The 19,336-nt window shown below is 42.8% G+C and overlaps 2 protein-coding genes and 1 non-coding gene across 10 annotated transcripts in view; 1 reads left to right on the top strand and 2 right to left on the bottom strand.

The window, feature by feature from the left end:
• LRRC34 (leucine rich repeat containing 34) overlaps positions 1-3,360 on the top strand; it is a 66,720-nt gene extending 63,360 nt beyond the window's left edge. The window contains exon 12 of one of the 2 annotated variants that reach the window (XM_074190896.1): positions 79-3,360. The gene's annotated coding sequence lies outside the window, so the exon portion shown is untranslated. The remainder of the gene's footprint in view (positions 1-78) is intronic. The other variant, XM_074190897.1, reaches the window with a different exon arrangement.
• MYNN (myoneurin) overlaps positions 1-7,454 on the bottom strand; it is a 29,155-nt gene extending 21,701 nt beyond the window's left edge. Inside the window, exons 1-5 of one of the 7 annotated variants that reach the window (XM_074190878.1) lie at positions 4,085-4,582; positions 3,416-3,470; positions 1,244-2,043; positions 455-614; positions 2-124 (exon numbers count right to left, since the gene is read on the bottom strand). In XM_074190878.1, coding sequence (XP_074046979.1) covers positions 2-124; positions 455-614; positions 1,244-1,967 — 1,007 coding nt within the window. In that variant the 5' untranslated portion in view covers positions 1,968-2,043; positions 3,416-3,470; positions 4,085-4,582. Of the gene's footprint in view, position 1; positions 125-454; positions 615-1,243; positions 4,583-7,129 lie in introns of those variants that run through there. The other 6 variants (XM_074190873.1, XM_074190872.1, XM_074190877.1 and 3 more) reach the window with 6 other exon arrangements.
• Positions 7,455-10,200: 2,746 nt separating this feature from the next.
• TRNAV-AAC (transfer RNA valine (anticodon AAC)) lies at positions 10,201-10,273 on the bottom strand. Its single transcript has one exon. It is a non-coding gene; the product is annotated as a tRNA-Val (tRNA).
• Between the last annotated feature and the right edge of the window lie 9,063 nt (positions 10,274-19,336).

Below are 19,336 nucleotides of genomic sequence, written 5' to 3'. Positions count from 1 at the left end.
CCTCTCCAAAAACCTCTCCTCCTGTGGAAGCTTCTCTATACGATGACCAGAAACTATCCATGCTCTGCCCTTTCTCAGAAGTCCAAGCACCCAGTGAGCTTCATGCATCGTTCTACAAATTGGACTAAAGGAAGGAAAAACGGGATTGTTCGAATGGTCCACAAGCAACATCTTGTCTCCAAGCACTCTGCAAGTCCCTCCAATGACAAGAGCACTCGGACTTTACCTGTTCTTAAAGCATTCTCTCATGTGTCTTCTCAATGTCTCCATGGAGGGACACCAGGCACAGGCCATTGGTGCAGATGGAGACACTGGAGAAGTCATCAGGAGATCAAAATCTATACTGGAATCCAGACTTGAACCCAGAACTCCAGAATGCCCCCCATATAGCACTATGTTCAATACCAGCTTGATGGCCATGAGTAAATAACCACCTTGTCTCACTTTTTCTTACCTCGCATGAATCTTGAGATTGCTAGAAGTTGCAAACTGCAAATTGCATACATCACACTTATAGGGCTTCTCTTCACCATGATGCATGCGACTATGGAAAACTAGCTGGCACTTCTGAGCAAAACCTTTGTCACAGAGCTCACATCTATATGGCTTCTCCCCTAAAAAAAAAAAAATACAAAGGAAAGCAGATTTAAAAGGAATTTTTGTCTTGCACATGCTTAATACACAAAGTTAACAAGTTCCTCCGCATTTTCCTAATTATCGGACCAAAGGACTGGCCTAAAAAAACAACTAAAGCAGTCAGGAGACTTTCTCCAGATTCATTAAATGAAAAGATTGATGGGATGAGGATAAGTTTACTTCTCAGAATGTGTGAGTACAATATAAGGGAAAATAGCCATATGAATATTCACAAGTACAAGTAACAGCAGGATAAAGCTGCCAGAGGAAGGGAAGGCAAGCATTGGTTACTGCAATGAAAACAGTGGCGAAGACCCAGAGCTGACGAAAAAAGAGCCTTAGCAAATGAAAACCATCAGAGAGACTCGTACTAGGCCTTTAGTAGCTCCAGAATCTGTGCTCCTTTTCATGAAGAGCAGGCTGAATGCCTTTGAAATAGCAGAATCAATGCCTCATGTATGAGTTCTGGACATCAATCACAGGCCACGAAGATCATGAAGTACACACATTTACTATTATTTCAACCATTTTATACTTTCAATTTTTTGTCTATAGCAGCCAGTGATCAGCACCCTAAGGAAATGTTAGCTTAAAGACCCACGCTCACCTGTGTGAGTTCTGACATGTGTTTTCAGCTGGTTACACTGGGTGAAGGCTTTTCCACAGAGTTGGCAGACATAGGGCTTCACCCCCTTGTGGATTCTCATGTGCCGTCTTAGGCTGCTGGCTTCGGAAAACACTTTCCCACAGGTGTTGCACATTGGCTTAGCCTTTGAGTACCTCTGATCCAGGTCTTCTCCAGAGGCTTCCAGCTGGTAAGTGTTTGGGACACTGGCTAGATTAGACATACAGTGCTCTTTCAAGGCACAGTTTGTCTGTGATTTCCCGCGTTTCTGTTTCACTGCCACTGTTTGCAAAACGAGATCCTGTGTTGTAAAACTCTCACTTCCCACAACTGAAGTAAGCTGGAGTTCCGAGGTATCATTGGCTTGTGCAACTTGTTCTGTTACAGGTGAAGGCAATTTATTGAGATCTAGGAACATGTCGATAGATGGATTCTCTAAAATGTCACTGGGATATTGCACTGGTTTACTCGGCACGTTTTTCTGGGAACTGAAAGTCTTCTTCTTCTTTTTGGTTTGAGGAGACTTCTTGTCCAAAGTCACTTTCTTAGCATGTGCCTGAACCAAATCAACAGACGTTTCTGATTTCTCCCGGTTGTTAAAATCACGAAGAGTGAGGAGGCAAGTCTGCTGGTTCAACTCAATGTTGCCAGTAATACTAGAGATCTCTGTAGAAGAGGGATTAGCAATAAAAGCAAAATCTTCCATCTTGATTTTACATTTAGTGACCACCTCCTCCACTTTGAGATAGTCTGCGGCCTGGTGGATTTCTTTAACATTCCAACTGCAAGGAAACAAGTCTTAATGACAACATTCTGTTCAAAGAAAACTTTATTTTTTTTTATAATAGACCAGGTAATTTAGAGTGACATAGTAGAACAAACTCACAGGGAGATCAATAAATAAATCAGTAAATTAATTTAGAACAAGGCACAAATACAAAATCATAACCTCTATCTTAATAGGAGTTGAAAACACAAGTAGGAAAAGTTGGGTACCCATCCCCAATACAACAATATAGTAAATGTAAGCATTTCGTGAAGCACAACTTCCCAAGCCCTTCTTCATGTGGGAAGGGAGGATTGTCCCCAGAGTCACTGAGGGAAGGGTCATAGCAAATCCTGTAACCGACCCAGATTCCCCAGTGTACCATAACTGACAGGGGGTCACCCATTCTGTGCATAAAGACCTCTGCTAAGAGGGAACACATCCCTTCCTGCACAGGCCTGGCCTAGGCTGGCATGGCACCAAAGTCTACTAGTTCTGCAAACTACCCCCGCCCTGTGCTTCTAGTTCTATTCTCTGGACAAAGTCCCTTCCCACTGAGGCTTACAGCCACACACTTACACCGTGGCCCACTCACTGGTTGCCAGAACCCAAAAGGAGCTGACCTAGTGAGTCTTCCCAGCATTGATTCTCCTCCTTTGGGTGGAAAAATCAAACCTATCATGCACTCCCCTAGGGGAAATAAGCAGTGTCCTGGAAGCCCCTTGACCAGTTCACCAGTTAATTACCAAATAACACTACTGGTAAAGCATCTCCATTGGTTTCTAAAGACATGTTCATCACGTCACCATAAGCATAGAACTTTGTAGTCCTTGTTTTAATGACCCTGGTTGAGTCATTTAACTTTCCAGTCTCTGTTTCCTTGGTGTAAAATAAACAGGTTGAACTCAATCTGCCCTAAAGTTCCCAACATCTCTGACAATCACTTCCCTACAAACATTGTCTAGTTTTCTGTAGTTCCCCTCTCCCTTCTAACTCTCAAGAAAATCTCTCCCTCTGTTTCTTTTTATAAAGGGGAGAGGGAGATGGGGGGATCATAACCTTGGCTATTAGTGTTTTAACTGCATTAAGAAAAATAAAATTATTTTTTACATATTGCCAAATACTATCAAGTATAAGGATTTGAAATCATTGATTGTCTTGTTTCCCTCTAATTGAACTTAGTTTCCTTCAAGTATCAGTAATCACAATAAACTGGCATTAAATGTGGACTTTTTTTTGGGGGGGGGTACTGCTTTCTATGATTTTCCACTATATTGTGTTTTCATTCTAACACAACCTGAAAACCTTAATGCAATTCTATCTTCCAAACTAAGGGGGCTGACAAGAGACAAGAGTGTCAGGGGCTCCTATCTGTCTCAAATACTTACTAGTTGTGGACCCTGGGCAAGTCACTTCAAGACCTCTCTGCCTCATTTTCTCCATCTGTAAAATGAAGGGGCTGGGCTCAGTGGCTTCTAAAACTCTTCCAACTCTAACACTGGGAAGTTCTAATATTCAAATATATTTTTGACTAGTTCTTATGGTTAGGGCTCTGGAACTTTAAAATGAGATATGTAAAGTTCTAAATTTTAAAAAACCTGGAAGCCAAAGAAAATTTTTGTATACTTTTAAATAAAATATCTTAACACTTATGCAGCCCTGTTAAATAATACTCAGATTCACAAATAATCATTACTTTCATGCTTAGTTATATTTCACCAATGGGAAAGTAACAAGTTCCTCTTAGCAAAAGAGCAGCAGAGTAAGTTAGAGGCTAGGCTGACCTGTAGTATTACTGACTTGTCAGATTTTCTATACCAAACAAAATCTGGCCTTAAAGTCCCAAATTATAACTCTGCATGTTCTATAAAATGAATCACAGGATCCCTAATTTGATCCAGTTAGCCCTGATGATCAATGTGAAACAACACCATCCCTCTCAAGTTAAGCATAGAAACAGGAATCCACATAAAAGCTTTAGATATGCTGAAATCATTCTGGCTGCCACCTAAATTTTGTGACATTCAAAAATAAAAAATTATGCAATTCATTCATACCACTATTATGGAGACTCTACTTTCATAGATGTTAGTATCATTAATTTCTTTGCTGAACAATCTTGTTTCCATTTTGGGATGATCACCCACGCTGTCCAACTACACAGAAAGGACTGCTGTGGTTTTTTAAAAAATATTTTCTCACAGCTCCTATTGAACCAAAATAAACAATTTACTCTGTGAATCCTGGAAAGGTACAAACCACTAAGAACAAAGTCTCTGTGCAATACTGTTTTAGTTTTTGAGGGCTGGCTTCTTTTAGTTACTTGTTTCTTAGAAAAAGCTACAATCTTAACATTCTGTTGCAAGACTAGAGAGGGAATGTGGCAGAGGGTGGGGGAAGGCCAGCTAGACCTTTATTACTAAGCAGTGGATCTAGCAGAAAAAGCCTAAGACTAGGATGATATCACATAAACTGAGTTCAGATTGTGTGCGTGTGCGTGTGCGTTTGCGTGTGCGTGTGTGTGTGTGTGAGAGAGAGAGAGAGAGAGAGAGAGAGAGAGAGAGAGAATAAAAAGAATGGGAGAGAGTGTTTGGATTTTTATATCAGACCTGGGAATCTCTCTCTCTCTCTCTCTCTCTCTCTCTCTCTCTCTCTCTCACACACACACACACACACACACACACACACACACACACACACACACACACACACACACACACACATGCACACAAAAACACACACGGCAACTCCAGATGAGAAAAATCCCTTGCCTAAAACAGATCTACACCTGTTATGTAACTTGGTGTCCTAGAGAGTTGACTGGGGCATTGAGAGATTAAGAAGGGGTCGGCCAGCCAGGATCACAGGGGTAGTATGTATTTGTGGGACTTGAATGGATCTCCCTCAGAGGTTAGTTGTCCATCCACTAGATATGTCTTCTCCAATTAGAGGGAACTTTCCCCAAACAGGGTCATGGTGTGATTCAAATGAATTCATATTTAATGTAAAGCAAGTTGTAAACCTTAGAATTTTATACAAAAGTTTGCTAAGAATCTTATTTTTGATGCATCAAACCCTATATCAGAGACATAATTATCAAAAATTCAATATATAAATCACTGCTGAAGAGCAGGATGAATGGACATACCAAAATATCTAACTTTATAAAACCTGTTTATGAGAATGAAGACTTACTTTACAAAAGGTTTTTCTTTAAATACAGATAGTTCTTAAAGGGATGGAATGCCCAGACAGCACAGATCTGTTTTACACAAGAAATCAAAAGATACTGACCCTCCCCTTTGATTTTTTACCCAAAGACCACATAGGTATATGTGAGCACATAGGTTTCAGAGATGAAGTTAGTAGAAAAACTTTTTTAACAGATTCAAATGCTATCAAAATTTTAAAAAAATTTCCAAAAGTTTGTTTCAGGGAGAGTACAGAAGGAAAAACAAAACCCTGAAACTGTGTACTTTGTTTCAATAATCCTTGGAAGGAGAGAAACTTTCAGAATCAAGAAGTGGCAACAGGAGAAACCAACAATTCTCTACGTTGTAGCATTCTTTATAGTAGCAAGCATCACAAAGAGCAAAGTTGGGACCGTCCCTGCACCCTGGTGAGCCAGCCTCACACCAAGGTGTACCTTGTCTCTCTCTCTCCCACACGCACAGACACATGTACACCCTTGCCAGGAGCCTTGGAGGGGGCAGTCACAACGCTTGTCCATCCTTTGTCCTTTACCCCCTCCCTGCAGGGACATTCTTCCCCGGGGTCCCCGCCTTCTCCTTCCCCTTGGACACCCCCCTCCGGCTCCCTACCCCCACCGGCTTGCTCGGCCCGCATTAGACTGCGCTTCTCCCTTCCCTGACAGCTGCTCCCCACCATCAGCCTCACCCCACCCACTCCTCATGCTCTGACCCACTCAGCTCCCCTCGGGCCCTCCTGCTCCCCCTCTGCCCCAGCAGCTGCCGCCAAGGCCGAGGGAGATGGCAGCCCGGCTTCCCTTCTCTCGGTGGGAGGCCGGCTTTTTATTGCTCCCAAGTTCACTCCCGCATCTCCTCCTCCCCTGACGCTCCCCGGCGGGGCCCTGGTCCCCTTTCTCCAAGCTCAGCAGCAGCTTCTTATCTGCCTCTCATCTGGGAACACTGTGTTCTGCGCTTCCTCGGCCAGGGCCGGCCCCGTCGGGAGCTCCAGCGGCGCTGCTTGTCCGGCCCGGCGGCTCCTTTCTGTCCTGCGGACCCGGCCCGGCCTCAGTAGCCCCGTGCTGCCCCCCTGCAGCCCCTCCTGTCCTCAGTCACACACACACACACACACACACACACACACACATACATATACAAGTGTGTGTGTGTGTATATATGTATACACGCGCGCGCACATACATGTACATACATTTATACACACATGTATTTCATATATACACATACACATACACATATATTTATGTATACACATATATTTATATATACACACATACACACACGCATATATTTTATATATATACACACACATGCACATACACATGTGCACACATACACACATATACACAGACACACACACACAGAGACACACAGAGACAACAGCCACACGGCCCCACTGTAAAGCCTCCCTCCCGGGGCCGCCTCCACCTGGCCCCGGCTTGGAGGGCCGCTTGCAGCCGGGCCGGGCCCCGCGCAGCCCCCTAAGCCCCGGGCCGGGCCGGGCCCCCTAAGCCCCGGGCCGGGCCGGGCCCCGCGCAGCCCCCTAAGCCCCCGGGCCGGGCCGGGCCCCGCGCAGCCCCCCTAAGCCCCGGGCCGGGCCGGGCCCCGCGCAGCCCCCTAAGCCCCGGGCCGGGCCGGGCCCCGCGCAAGCAGCCCCCTAAGCCCCGGGCCGGGCCGGGCCCCGCGCAGCCCCCTAAGCCCCGGGCCGGGCCGGGCCCCGCGCATAAGCCCCGGGCCGGGCCGGGCCCCGCGCAGCCCCCTAAGCCCCGGGGCCGGGCCGGGCCCCGCGCAGCCCCCTAAGCCCCGGGCCGGGCCGGGCCCCGCGCAGCCCCCTAAGCCCCGGGCCGGGCCGGGCCGGGCCCCGCGCAGCCCCGCCCCCCCGGGCCGGGCCCGGCCCACCTGTCCAGGTGCAGCGTGCCGGTGTAGATGAAGTCCAGCAGCTTGCGGAAGCCGTCGGCCTTGACCTGGCTCTGGTCCAGGAACACGTCCCCGTGCGGCCGGTCGCGGTAGACGGCGCCGAAGTAGTCGCTGAAGGAGGCCAGCACGTTGCGGTGCGCGCGGAACTGCTGCTCGCCCACCACCACGGTGCAGTCGCACAGGAAGCCCGCCTCGCGCTGCGCGTTGAGCCGCGCCAGCAGCTGCGCGCAGTGGTGCCAGGGCCGCATCGTGGGGCGCCGGGCCGCCCGCTGCCCGCTCGCTCGCCCGGCGGCCGCCGCCCGGGAGGCGCGCTCCTCACCCGCTCGCCGCCATGTCGGCGGACGTCACCGCGCCCGCCGCGCCCCGGCCCCGGCCCCGCGCCCGCCGCGCTCACTTCCGGTCGGCCCGGGCCGCGGGCGCGGGGCCGGGGGAGGGGCGGCGGGGCCGGGGCCGCGCACTTCCGGCCCCCCCGCCGGGCCCGGAGGCCTCGTGGCGCCGCCCCGGCTCCCGCCGCCGCCGCCGAGCGCGGGGCCGCGCGGGGGGGCCGGAAGCGCGGGCCCGGGGGCGGCGGGGCATGCCGGGACGGCGGGGGGGGGGGGGAGCGGCGCAGACTCAGCCGCGCTCCCGGGGCCGGCGGGCTCCGCTCCTGGAAACGGAGGCGAGGAGGCCGCGGAGCCCGCGAGGACGCACAGGCGCCCGGGGGCGAGGCCCGCCCCGCCCCGCCGCCTTCTGCGGGCCGGAGAAAGGACGGAGCTGGCTCCCAGCACCCGTGCCCCTGCCAGCTCCCAGCGAGCCCGGCCCAAGGCCCGCTCCCCAGGCCGCCGCCTCTGCCGCCCGCTCTCGCTTGTCTTCAGCCCCTTCCCACGCCTCTCCCTCAGCCTCCACAGCTCCCGTCCCCACCAGGCACCTGCCCTCCGTGGGGGCAGAACTTGAGAAGACGCCTCTACAATAGGTCTCCACTTTCTCCTCGCTCCCTTCTTCACCTCCTAGTCTGGCTTCCAGCCTCATCATGCCAGTGAAACTGTTCTCTCTAAAGTTTCCAAATTCTCTCTCCTCAATCTCTCCGTAGCCCTCGACGCTGTTGCTCTCTTTTTCTCCTCCTTGATACTGTCTTCCTTCTAGGCTTTCTGGACCTTATTCTGTCTTATTCCTCCTCCTGTCTGATAGTTCCTTCTTTTCTTCTCTGCAGGATTTTCTCAGATCATGCTCTCTAACTCTGCCCTGCCTCCTCCTCTCTCCTTCCCCAATAACTGCTTCAGTTCCCATGGATGAATCTCTGTGTTCGTAATTCTTAATCTTCCTATCTGGTCTTAACCCCTCTGCTAACTTCAACTCTCACCTCTCCAAAATGTCTTTCGCTTGTCTCAAACTCAGCATGTTGCGCTGTTGGAGGAAGTTGTGGACGGAGCCAACCATTCTGAAAGCAATTTGGACAATGCCCAAAGGCTATAAAACTGTATATATACCCTTTGATCCAACAATACCACTGCTAGGTCCATGTCCCAAAAACATTATAAAAGGGAGCAGGGAGAAGACCTACATGTACAATGATATTTAGAGCAGCAATTTTTGTGTTGATAAAGAACTGAAAATTGAGGGGATGCCCATCAAGGGGAGATGACTGAAATAGTGATAGATGATTGGGATGGAATAATACCATGCTTGGAGACATGATGAGCAGGCAGGTCTCAGAAAAACCTGGAAAGACTTACATTAACTGATGCTGAATGTAGAGAGCAAAACTAAGAGAATGTTGTTTATAATGACAACATTGTGCCACTATCAGCTATGACTTGCCTCTTCTCAGCAATGTGATGATTCAGGACAATTCCAAAAGACTCATGATAGAAAATGATATCCAAATCGAGAGAAAGAATTATAGAGCCTGAATATGGATCAAAGCATACCATTTTCACTTTTTTTGTGTGGTTTTTCTTTTTTCTTCTTTCACAACATAAGTAATATGGAAATATTTGACATAGCTACATCTGTATAGGAGTGGGGAGAGGATGACAAAGGGAGAAAATTTGACACTCAGCATTTTATAAAAAATGAATGTTAGGGGGCGCAGTGGATAAAGCACCTTCCTTGGAGTCAGGAGTACCGGGGTTCAAATCTGATCTCAGACACTTAATAATTACCTAGCTGTGTGGCCTTGGGCAAGCCACTTAACCCCGTTTGCCTTGTAAAAAAACTCCTTTAAAATGTCTTTATATATAATTTGAAATAATAAAATACTAGTTAAAAGAAAAATGAATGTTAAAATTATTTACATGTCATTGGAAAAAAGCAAAATTCTGTTTAAAAGGAGAAAAAACCTTCCACCGGTCCTGACTAACTCGTTATATCTCTTCCCGTAAATCCCTTCCCCCTCCTTCCCTGGTCCACGGAGGGGGCAACACCATCTTCCCAGTCCCTCAAGCTCCGGATCTAAGCATTCATTTTTCTCACCCTCTCACACTCCCCCTCACCCCACTGAAAACAATAACAAAACAAATTCCCCAATTGGCCTTGGCCGAGAGGGAGCTGGCCCGCACCCTATCAGGAAGGGTGCCGGGGCGCGGCATCCTTCACCCGCAGTGCCAGTTGGAGGTATACAATGTTGCCGCTGGTGGAAACATTGTTTCCTTCCCGGGCCAGTTCCCCCTTCCCTTCTTGTCTCTTCTGCCTCTACCTCCTGGGTGACTCCCCTACTCCCCCTCCATCCTGGGCCCCCCGGGGGAGCAGAGGGGTCAAAGGCACCATCAGTGCTTGCTCCGGAGCAGACTCCCTGGCACCAGAGCCGGGGGATTGAAAGGCACCTATGCCACCCCACTCGGAGGAGGAAAAGGTTCTTTCTACATTGCCTGCAGATTTCAGAGAGTCAGTTTTAAAACTGGTTTAAGCATGTTTTTAGTGTCTGAACTCAAAGGCAAAAATACACTCACACTGAAAAGAGGTTGAAAATAGTTTTGAAAAGTTGTAAAATAAGTGTATGAATGAAATGCAGAAATTAGTGGTGAAATTTGAGGAAATATGGTAAAATTTTGGAAAAGGGAAACAAACAAAAATACTGTTTCCGCCCGGTTTCGAACCGGGGACCTTTCGCGTGTTAGGCGAACGTGATAACCACTACACTACGGAAACTTGCCTGTCTCGGAGTGTGGGAAAGGCCCTGATAAGGATGGCGCGGAGCTTTCCCGGGCCTGGCCCCGCCTCCGGAGCCAAGCCAGAAGAAACAGCTCCCTTTGGGGCTCCGAGAGGGCGAAATCCGGGGTGGGTTCTGGGGCCCGGCCGAAGAAGCAGACCGTGCTGGACGTGGCCAAAAAGGGAATTCATTCATTTTGTTTTGTTCAACTCAGCACAGCTGTTGCATGGGTTCCTTCTCTGTTCTGGGTGGGCGGGAGGGGAGACCGGAGGAGGGAGGAAAAAAGAAATGCTTGCCAGTTATTTTAAAGTCATCTTAAAAAAGAAATCTTTAAGATCTTAAAATAAAAATAAAATTAGTAATCACAATAAATAGGCTTAACTAGTTTAAATAATCAAGTTTTAAATATTAATAGAGTAATAGATCAACAATTAAAATAATTTAACTAATTCGAATAATTAGTATTGTAAAAGAATATTAATAAAATCAATAAATTTATAATTAAAATAAATACGGTTAACTAATTTAAATAATTAGTATTTGGGGGAAATAATTAAATAATAATCAAAATAAATGTTTTAAATAATTTTAAATAATAATTCGGAATAAATATTGATAAATCAATAGTAATTTTAAAATAAATAATTAAATGTTAACATAAAAGAATATTAAAATTTTAATAAATTAATAAATAATTTAATTGGTTTCAATCATTTATATAATTAATATTTTAAAATGAAAGGATTAACATATTTTAATAAAGTGATTTAAATAATTAATATTTAAACATAAATTATTATTAATAGAAAATTAATAAAACAATAATTAAAACAATTCGTTTTAAATAATATTTTGAAATCAAATAATGTTACTAAAACCAATAAATTAATCATTTAAATTAAAAATGTAATTTAATAATGGAGTGGAGTAGACCTAAGACCGCCTCCATTTCTGAGCCCAAATCTCCTCTTTCTTCTCCTCAGATTACCACCCTTCCTCTTTTCTCTCCTGCTCCAACACTTTCTCCTCTTCCTCCATCTGGTCCTCTTTTTTCCCTCCTCCCTCTTTCCCTTCCCCCTGTCTTTCGCCCTCTTTGGCCTCCATGCTATCTGCTCCCCCCCACACACCGATGCCACAAGGACACCAGTGAGTGGATGGGAAACCCACTACGGATTCAGGCCAGCTTGGGGGCTACCTCCACAGTAGCCCCCAAACTAGCAGACCCCAGAAGCAGTACGGTGTCAGCCCGCCTATGGGGGGGGGGGGGCTAGGGAGCCATCAACTGTTCTTTGAAAAGATACACACTACCTTGGGGCATTTAAACTCTCCTGAAACCATTTCTCTTCTGCCTTTGTGGCCCTGGCCCCGCTGCCAGGCAAACAATGGGGTGGTGAGCAAAGAGTAGGGAGCTTAGGTACCCCTGGGAGACCTTGGGCAGGTCCTTAGCTTCCTGGGCCAGCCCCCCTCCGTAATATCCATGAACTCTAATCTGAAAAGTGGAGCACAAAATCAAAGTGCATAGGGCTACAGAGGGGGATGGATTGTACTGTGATTATCCTTTCTGGATAAGGCTCAGCTAGGGGTGTCAAAGGCTAAACTTGAACTCAGCTCCTGTGTTGAGCTCACCCTCCCCCCATCTAATAAACTACACTTGCAACTAACATCACTGATAAGGTCGTGAGAAATCCCTTCAATTTTCATTTATTTTTTCATTTCCCTTTCCTTTCCTATAAAACAGGAATTTTAAGAACCTTCATGACTTGCAAATAAACTCTTTATCTTGATTTATTTGGGATGCAGGGAAGAGGGCACCTTTTTGTGGACCAGTATCTACTTTTATCATTGCATTACAAAATGCTTAACAGAATGATGTGACCACTGGACCTGTAGAATTTCCAGAAGGAAAATATCCTTTTATGAATGTAGTTGGGAACCACATAAGTAGCACATGCTTTGAGATCTCAATTCTGGCTCACACTTAGCCATGGTTAATTGAGGACTCAGAGTTCAGACTAGTCAGAGTCAGATTAGTCCTGAGGGGGTTTGAGGACTTTTTGTCTTATGTTATATATAGCTCATGAGCTTCCATTGATACGCTGCTAACTGCCATAATTGAAAATTTATTTTTCAATTAGTCAAGCAAGTTTAATTAACTTTTAGGAGTATTTATTACAGTTGCATTTTGAGAACAAAACATCCCTGACTCCTTCTATGACATGATCTCCTATAAATATTTACAAAGTCTAGAAAAAGTGGACTTAAGCTTGGCCAGCACAAGTAGCAAAGGAATAATATAATTCCAGGTTAAAGCATTTTTTTCTCTTCTTGGTGGAAGGCTGAAGAAACTTCCCCTTTGACACAGTTCTGTTTTTAATTATTTTTTTCAATTATATGTAAAGACAGTTTTTCAATATTCATGTTTTTTGTAAGGTTTTGAATTCCACATTTTTCTTGAATTCCACATTTTTCTTCCTCCCCCCTTCCCTTGACAGGAGCAATCTGATATAGGTTATATATGCACAACTATATTAAACATTTCCATATTAATCATGATATGTTTCTTTTTTTTTTTTTTTTGCAGGGCAATGGGGTTAAGTGGCTTGCCCAAGGCCACACAGCTAGGTCATTATTAAGTGTCTGAGGCCAGACTTGAACTCAGGTAATCCTGACTCCAAGGCCAGCGCTCTATCCACTGCACCACCTAGCCACCCCCATGATATGGTTCTTTGTGGAACCTTTCCCCCTTATATCCAGTTTATTCTTGGTCTTCACTGAAAATATAGCTGCCAGCCATTAGTGTTCTAGGGAATGATGAAAAAATGCAAAGTCCAAAATCTTCAGGATTCTTTAAAGCTCAAAGAAGTGTTCCTTAAGGCAAATAGAGGAGTAAGGATGGGAAGGATCCAGATAAAACTGAGAGCTTCCTCTACCCCCAAGATGGATTTATTAGACTGTTCTTTCTTGGCTCCAGCTCTAATCTCTCTGGCCAAGTTTTTGCACAAAGTCATTTCCCAAACATAGTCTAAAGTCCTTGATTGATTGATTGGTTGGTTGGTTGGTTGATTGACTGACTGAAACATGTTTTTACTTTATTAACATATCAGTTAATCTAAATAGGCCAAGGTGATTTGATTGATTTACTCAATTGAGCCTTACCCTTACCAATAAGTGTTAGAGCAGGGATTCTTTACCTAGGATCCATGAACTTGGTTTTTTAAAATATCCTGATAACTATTCAAAATAATTTATGTCCCACCTACTTCTATGTATTCTGTTTTATGTATTTAACTACTTTATCCTGAGAAGAGATCTAAAGGTTTCACCAGATTACAAGAACCCAGAAGCCTTATCTTAGAGAAAATGACTAAAATATTCATACCTTTTCACCCAGAGATTTTGGGTTAGGCACCCTCGAGGAGGTCAATGACAAAAAAAGCAACATTTCATATAAACCAAAAGTTTTGGCAGCATTTTTTTCCAGTAGCAAGGAACTAGAAATAATGTAGATCAGTTGGGGAATAGCTAAAAAATAAAGTATGGCAACTATATCACATGTAGGTAATAGTTCCTGTGTTGCAAAAAAATAATGGTGAATAATGCAGAGAAGCATGAAAAACTGAAAAGAACTGATGCAGAGGAGAGTAAGCAGAACCAAGAAAAATAATATATACAAAAACTACAATCATATGAATGCATAAAACATTAGATGGTACATTTGGTCCATTGTTAAATATTATTTATGAAAACCTTCTGGTTCACAGTTGATACCCTAAATGAGATACTCTCAAGTCATGGAGAGATAACCCTCAAAAAGTTTTTGTATAAATGGGAGAGTGGGCATGTAGGTCTGTAGTTATTAATATTTTCTTGATCAACATAAAATCTTATTTTTGTGACTTTGGAGCTTATCCTATTTCTAGTTATTAGAAAAAAGTGGGAAATGATTAAATGTTTTATGAGCACCTATGTAATCTGTGCTTAAAAGGCACACCCAGGAGATGAGAAGTCAACCAAAAAGACCTATTGACATTTTGTTCCAACTGTTCTCTATTTCAATTGGGAAGGGGTCAATGGAATGGCCGGGGAGCCAGGGCAGAATTGGCAGGTGACAGGATGGTGGCAACAGAATGCATCCATGAATATCATTGGGATCTCTTGCCAGGCTTTCTTTTGAATGGTCATTTAACCTTCCATTATTCCGTTTCATGTGATGAAACTGCTCAAAATTGTCTATCTGCTCATGCTCAAGGTTTTTTGAATTTTATTTTTAACTGAGATCCCTCACTCTCACCCCACTGACATCTTCCCCTATTCACTTCTGGACTCTGGCTCTGATAGTGGGGACTATATTTCAAAGCACTTCAAGTGTCCTCTTTCACTGGGTAGTTCATGGTTTAGTAGCCTAGATCTCTGCCCCAAGTGACTTTTGGGTGATCAGAACTGGCTCTAGCTAAATGTTATACCTTTCCCTTCAGACACAACATCATCCCCACCACCAAGCCAGGGCTTGGTCTGACTCCCATTGCTGCTCAATTCTCAGGCCTGGAATTAGAAATTCAGAGCTGTAATATTGGAGCTACAGGGTTGTGACTACCTACAAGCAGGGCTGGTATCTGCCCTGCAGACTGGGTGTCCCAACTTCCCTAGAGATAGGGCCTCCACTGCACTAGAAAGGAGGAAGGATGTGTGGGATTGGATTTCTTTTGGTGTATTGGTATATTGGTGTATTTTGTATTGATCCTTCTTGGGTTGTTCCTCTACAGCTTTCTTACCCATAGCAGAGGAAGGGGAGAGGAGTACTGAGTGAGCTGAGGATCAGTGAAAGTCAGTTCCTAGGTTTTGTGGGTTTTGGTTTTTGGACACACACCTATATATTAACCTTATTTTGGATTCTTGGTCTCCTAGACCACAGAAATAGCTCATATTGCTTTATCTTTGGTACATAATTTCCAATTTGCAAAAGTTTGAGAGTTTTTGGATATCAGAGAAAATGTCTAGTCCTTTATCTTATTGTTCATTTGACCTGGAATCTCCTTATAATTATTTCTCATCCTTTGAAAGATTTTCTTTCTTTTTGGTTTTTGCAAGGCAAAAGGGTTAAGTGACTTGCCCAAGGTCAAACAGCTAGGCAATTATTAAGTGTCTGAGGTCGGGTTTGAACTCAGGTTTTACTGGCTCCAGGGCCAGTGCTCTATCCACTGACCCATGTAGCCACCCCCTTTGAAAGATTTTCAGACAAGTTTACCTTCTAACCCAGGATTGTCTTTGAAAACTCTCTATTTACATTTATATCTACATTTATTTTCTGATTCAAATGTCTTTGAGTCTTTTTTGATCTTTTTGTTGTAGCAATCAATTTCTAGTTATTTAACATCTCATCATTATTATAGTCAGGACTGATATTGTTTCTCTTATCTATTTCCCATTTTTAAATTTTCAATAATTTGCTTTAGTAACTCAGGGTTAAATTATTACTTTGATGCCATTCTTTTTTCTCATTGCTACTCTTTTTTTTGTTGATTAGAAATTCTGATCTTAACTCTTACAAAATCAGTAGTATATAGACAATCCTGATGACTCAGGCTATCTGTTAAAGTTCTATCATCTGTGGATCATCTGTTAAAATGAGTCAATTTTATTCTTTGTGACCTCTGAAATTTGCTCCACCCAGTCCTTAACAATCCCTTTTTTTTTTTTTGAAGAAAGAATTCCAGTAAGAAGGGAGTGTAATAAAAGTGGACTGGCTGGATATTCCTTGCCTGGATCCAGTCCCAAATGACCACATAGAAATTTTAGGGTCTATTTCTGGCCATGATGATTCTTGGTCTGGTTGCTAAACAGAACAGAGAGAGAATATACTAAAAGGTCATCTCCCGCCCCCCCCCCCAAACATTCCTAGCTCTTTTTCCTCTTGGACAGCCAGAGAGGAAAGATTACTTTGAGTTGCCTGGTGGGGAAGGGGAAACTGACCCAATTCCAACCCTGCCCCTTCCCCCATCAGCTGTCCATCCTCTATGAGCACATGACACTTGCTGTTTATGTATTAGCTCTTTAGTAATCCTAAGTCAAATGACTATCTGGAAATACAATTGTCCAGATGGTGGTCTTATGATCTTTGAAAAGTCCTGACTCCCTGGGACACCCAGAAGAGAGCAACTGATATTCAACAGAGGGGCAGTGGTTAATAGTATTAATAGAATCTCAAAGACAGGAACCTCAAGGAGAACTTGGCCTTTTTAAAGTTGAAATTGCCAAATACAAATGGATATTTATATAACATAGTAGACAAGGAAAAGATTGTACAGGAAACTATAAGTCTCAATTATGTTCCTCTTGCTTTATTATTAAATATAAAATGTTTATAAATATACCTTAGACATATCAATTTATACAAATGTTTTCTATGATTGCTAAATGATCTATTTATATATTATGTATTATATATCATATGCAATTATATATAAACCTATATTTCTAACAATTTATATGTAAATATGTTAAATTCATATTAATTATATAATATGACAAATGTATACTAAATCAGCATGTAATTTTCAGAGCTGTCCTGATTGCCTGTGATTCTTTTCCTGGTCTTCCTTCTATTCTCATTTATATATTTTTTAAAAATAACTTCATATCCAAATTGATAATAATGGACAAACAATATGAACAAGTAGTTCTCATAAAATCCAAGCTATCTAGAAGCATATTATTAAGTGCTCAGAATCACTAATATTTTGAGAAATACAAATTTGATCAGTTCTGAGGCTCTGTGTTATACCTGTCAGAACTGATTGTCCAAAATGAGAAATGCTGTTTGGGCTATGGAATGTTAGACACATGAATATACTATATAGGTGGAGCTATGGATGAGGTCAGCTTTTTTGGAATAGTAATATTGAACTATGCCACAAAAGTTACAAAATTATTCATACTCTTTGACCCAGACTAGAGCTAAGTGATAATTTTGATATGTTTCCATTTTTGTTACAACAGTAGGCATGAGTTTGGGCTTCTGTTGATATTAGGTTGACTCAGAACATTAGACCTTTACTAGATGAAGTTAGAGATGGTTTTCCCACCTTTAGTTAAGTCTATGTCCATAGAGTGTTGGATTTTATTCAGTATACCCAATTCATTGCTTCCTTTTTATTGTTTTTAATACTTGGATATTTTTTGAATTTTATTTATTTAAGGCAATAGGATTAAATGACTTGCCCAAGGTCACCCAGCTAGGCAATTATTAAGTGTCTGAGGCTGGCTCAAGGACCGATGCTCTATTCACTGCACCACCTAGCTGCCCAATACTTGGATATTATTGTAAGGAAAAAGGCAAAAGTTGTAGCTCTTAAAGATCACACTTACCCCGCCCCCCCAAAAAAGATCACACTTCAACAATTAGAGATACTATGTTAAAGTCAAGCATGGCAAGGATCTTTTCATGCCCCAAATAAAATTAGAACAGTTTCATTGAATCAGGAAGGAAAATTTGGTGGGGAAAAAATGCCAAGAACTAACAAAAACTTTTTTTCAAAGCAGCTTAATCAATACTCAGAAAACAAGCAGAGATCTTCAGAGAAATGGGAAGGATTGTTATTGATTCTCATTTATTGTGTTAAGTTTCTTGAAATAGGAAAAAACATTAAGAAAAATCAATTTTTGGAGGGGAAATTTATATCAGGTTTCTCTGATAAAGGCCTCATTTCTCCAACATGTAGAGAATGAGTCAAATTTGTAAGCATATAAGTCATTCCCCAATTGATAACTAATCAAAGGATATAGACAGGCAATTCTAGACAAAGAAATTAAAGCTATCTATAGTAATACAAACAATGATCTAAATCACTACTGATTAGAGAAATGCAAATTAAAACAACTTTCATACCTATCTGATTGGCTGGCAGAAAAGAAAAATGGTAAAAGTTGCAGATGTGGGAAACTGGTACACTAATGCATTGTTGGTGGAGTTGTGAACTGATGCAACCATCTGGAGAGTCATTTGGAACTATGCCAAAAGGGTTATAAAATTGGGCAGATCCTTTTATTTAGCAATATCACTGTGAGGGCTGTATCCTAAAGAGATTATAAAAATGGAAAAGCATTCACATGTGCAAAAATACTTATAGTAGCTCTTTTTTGTGGTGGTAAAGAACTGGAAATTGAGGGGATGCCCACCAGATGGAGGAGAATGGCTGAACAAGATGTGGTATATGACTGTGATGAAATACTATTGTTTTATAAGAAATGATGAGCAGGCAGATTTCAGAAAAACTTACATGAACTGATGCAGAACGAAGTGATAAGAACCAGGAAATATTGTATGACGTAACTGCAACATTGTGTGATGATCAACTAGGGCAGACTTAGCTCTTCTCAGCAATAGTGATCAAAGACAATTCCAAAAGACTGTGATGGCAAATACCATCCATATCCTGAGAAAGAACTATGAAGTCTGAATACAGGCCAAATTATACTAGTTTCACTTTAAAAAATTTTGTTTTTGTTTTTACTTTCTCATGAATTTTTTCTTTTGTTCTCATTCTTCTTTCATAACATGACTAATGGAAATATGTTTAATATGACTGTACATATATAACCTGCCTTGGGGAAAGGGGAGGGGAAAAGGAAGGGAGAAAAATTTGGAACTCAAAATCTTAAAAAAAATGAATGTTGAAAACTATCTTTACACATAAATGGAAAAAATACAAAAAAAAATAAATACAAAGAAAAAAGAAAAAGGAGCTATATGCACAAAAATATTTACAGCAATATTTTTGTGGTGGCAAAGAGTTAGAAATTTGAGGGGATGTCCATCATTTGGAGATTGGCTAAACAAATTGTGTTGCATGATTATGATGGAATACTATTGTAGCAAGCAGGATGCTTTCAGAAAAGCCTAGAAAAAATGTATATGAAGTTAGGCAGAATGAAGTGGGCAGCACATATAATAACAGTAACATTATACTATGATCAGCTATGAATGATTTAGCTTTTCCAACACTACAATGATCTAAGACAATTCTGAAGGACTAAGGATGAAAGTGCTATTCACCTCCTGAGAA

Source organism: Macrotis lagotis, chromosome 6, assembly GCF_037893015.1.
Source record: "Macrotis lagotis isolate mMagLag1 chromosome 6, bilby.v1.9.chrom.fasta, whole genome shotgun sequence".
NCBI classification, from domain to species: domain Eukaryota; kingdom Metazoa; phylum Chordata; class Mammalia; order Peramelemorphia; family Peramelidae; genus Macrotis; species Macrotis lagotis.
This window is presented reverse-complemented; position numbering and strand designations above follow the sequence as displayed.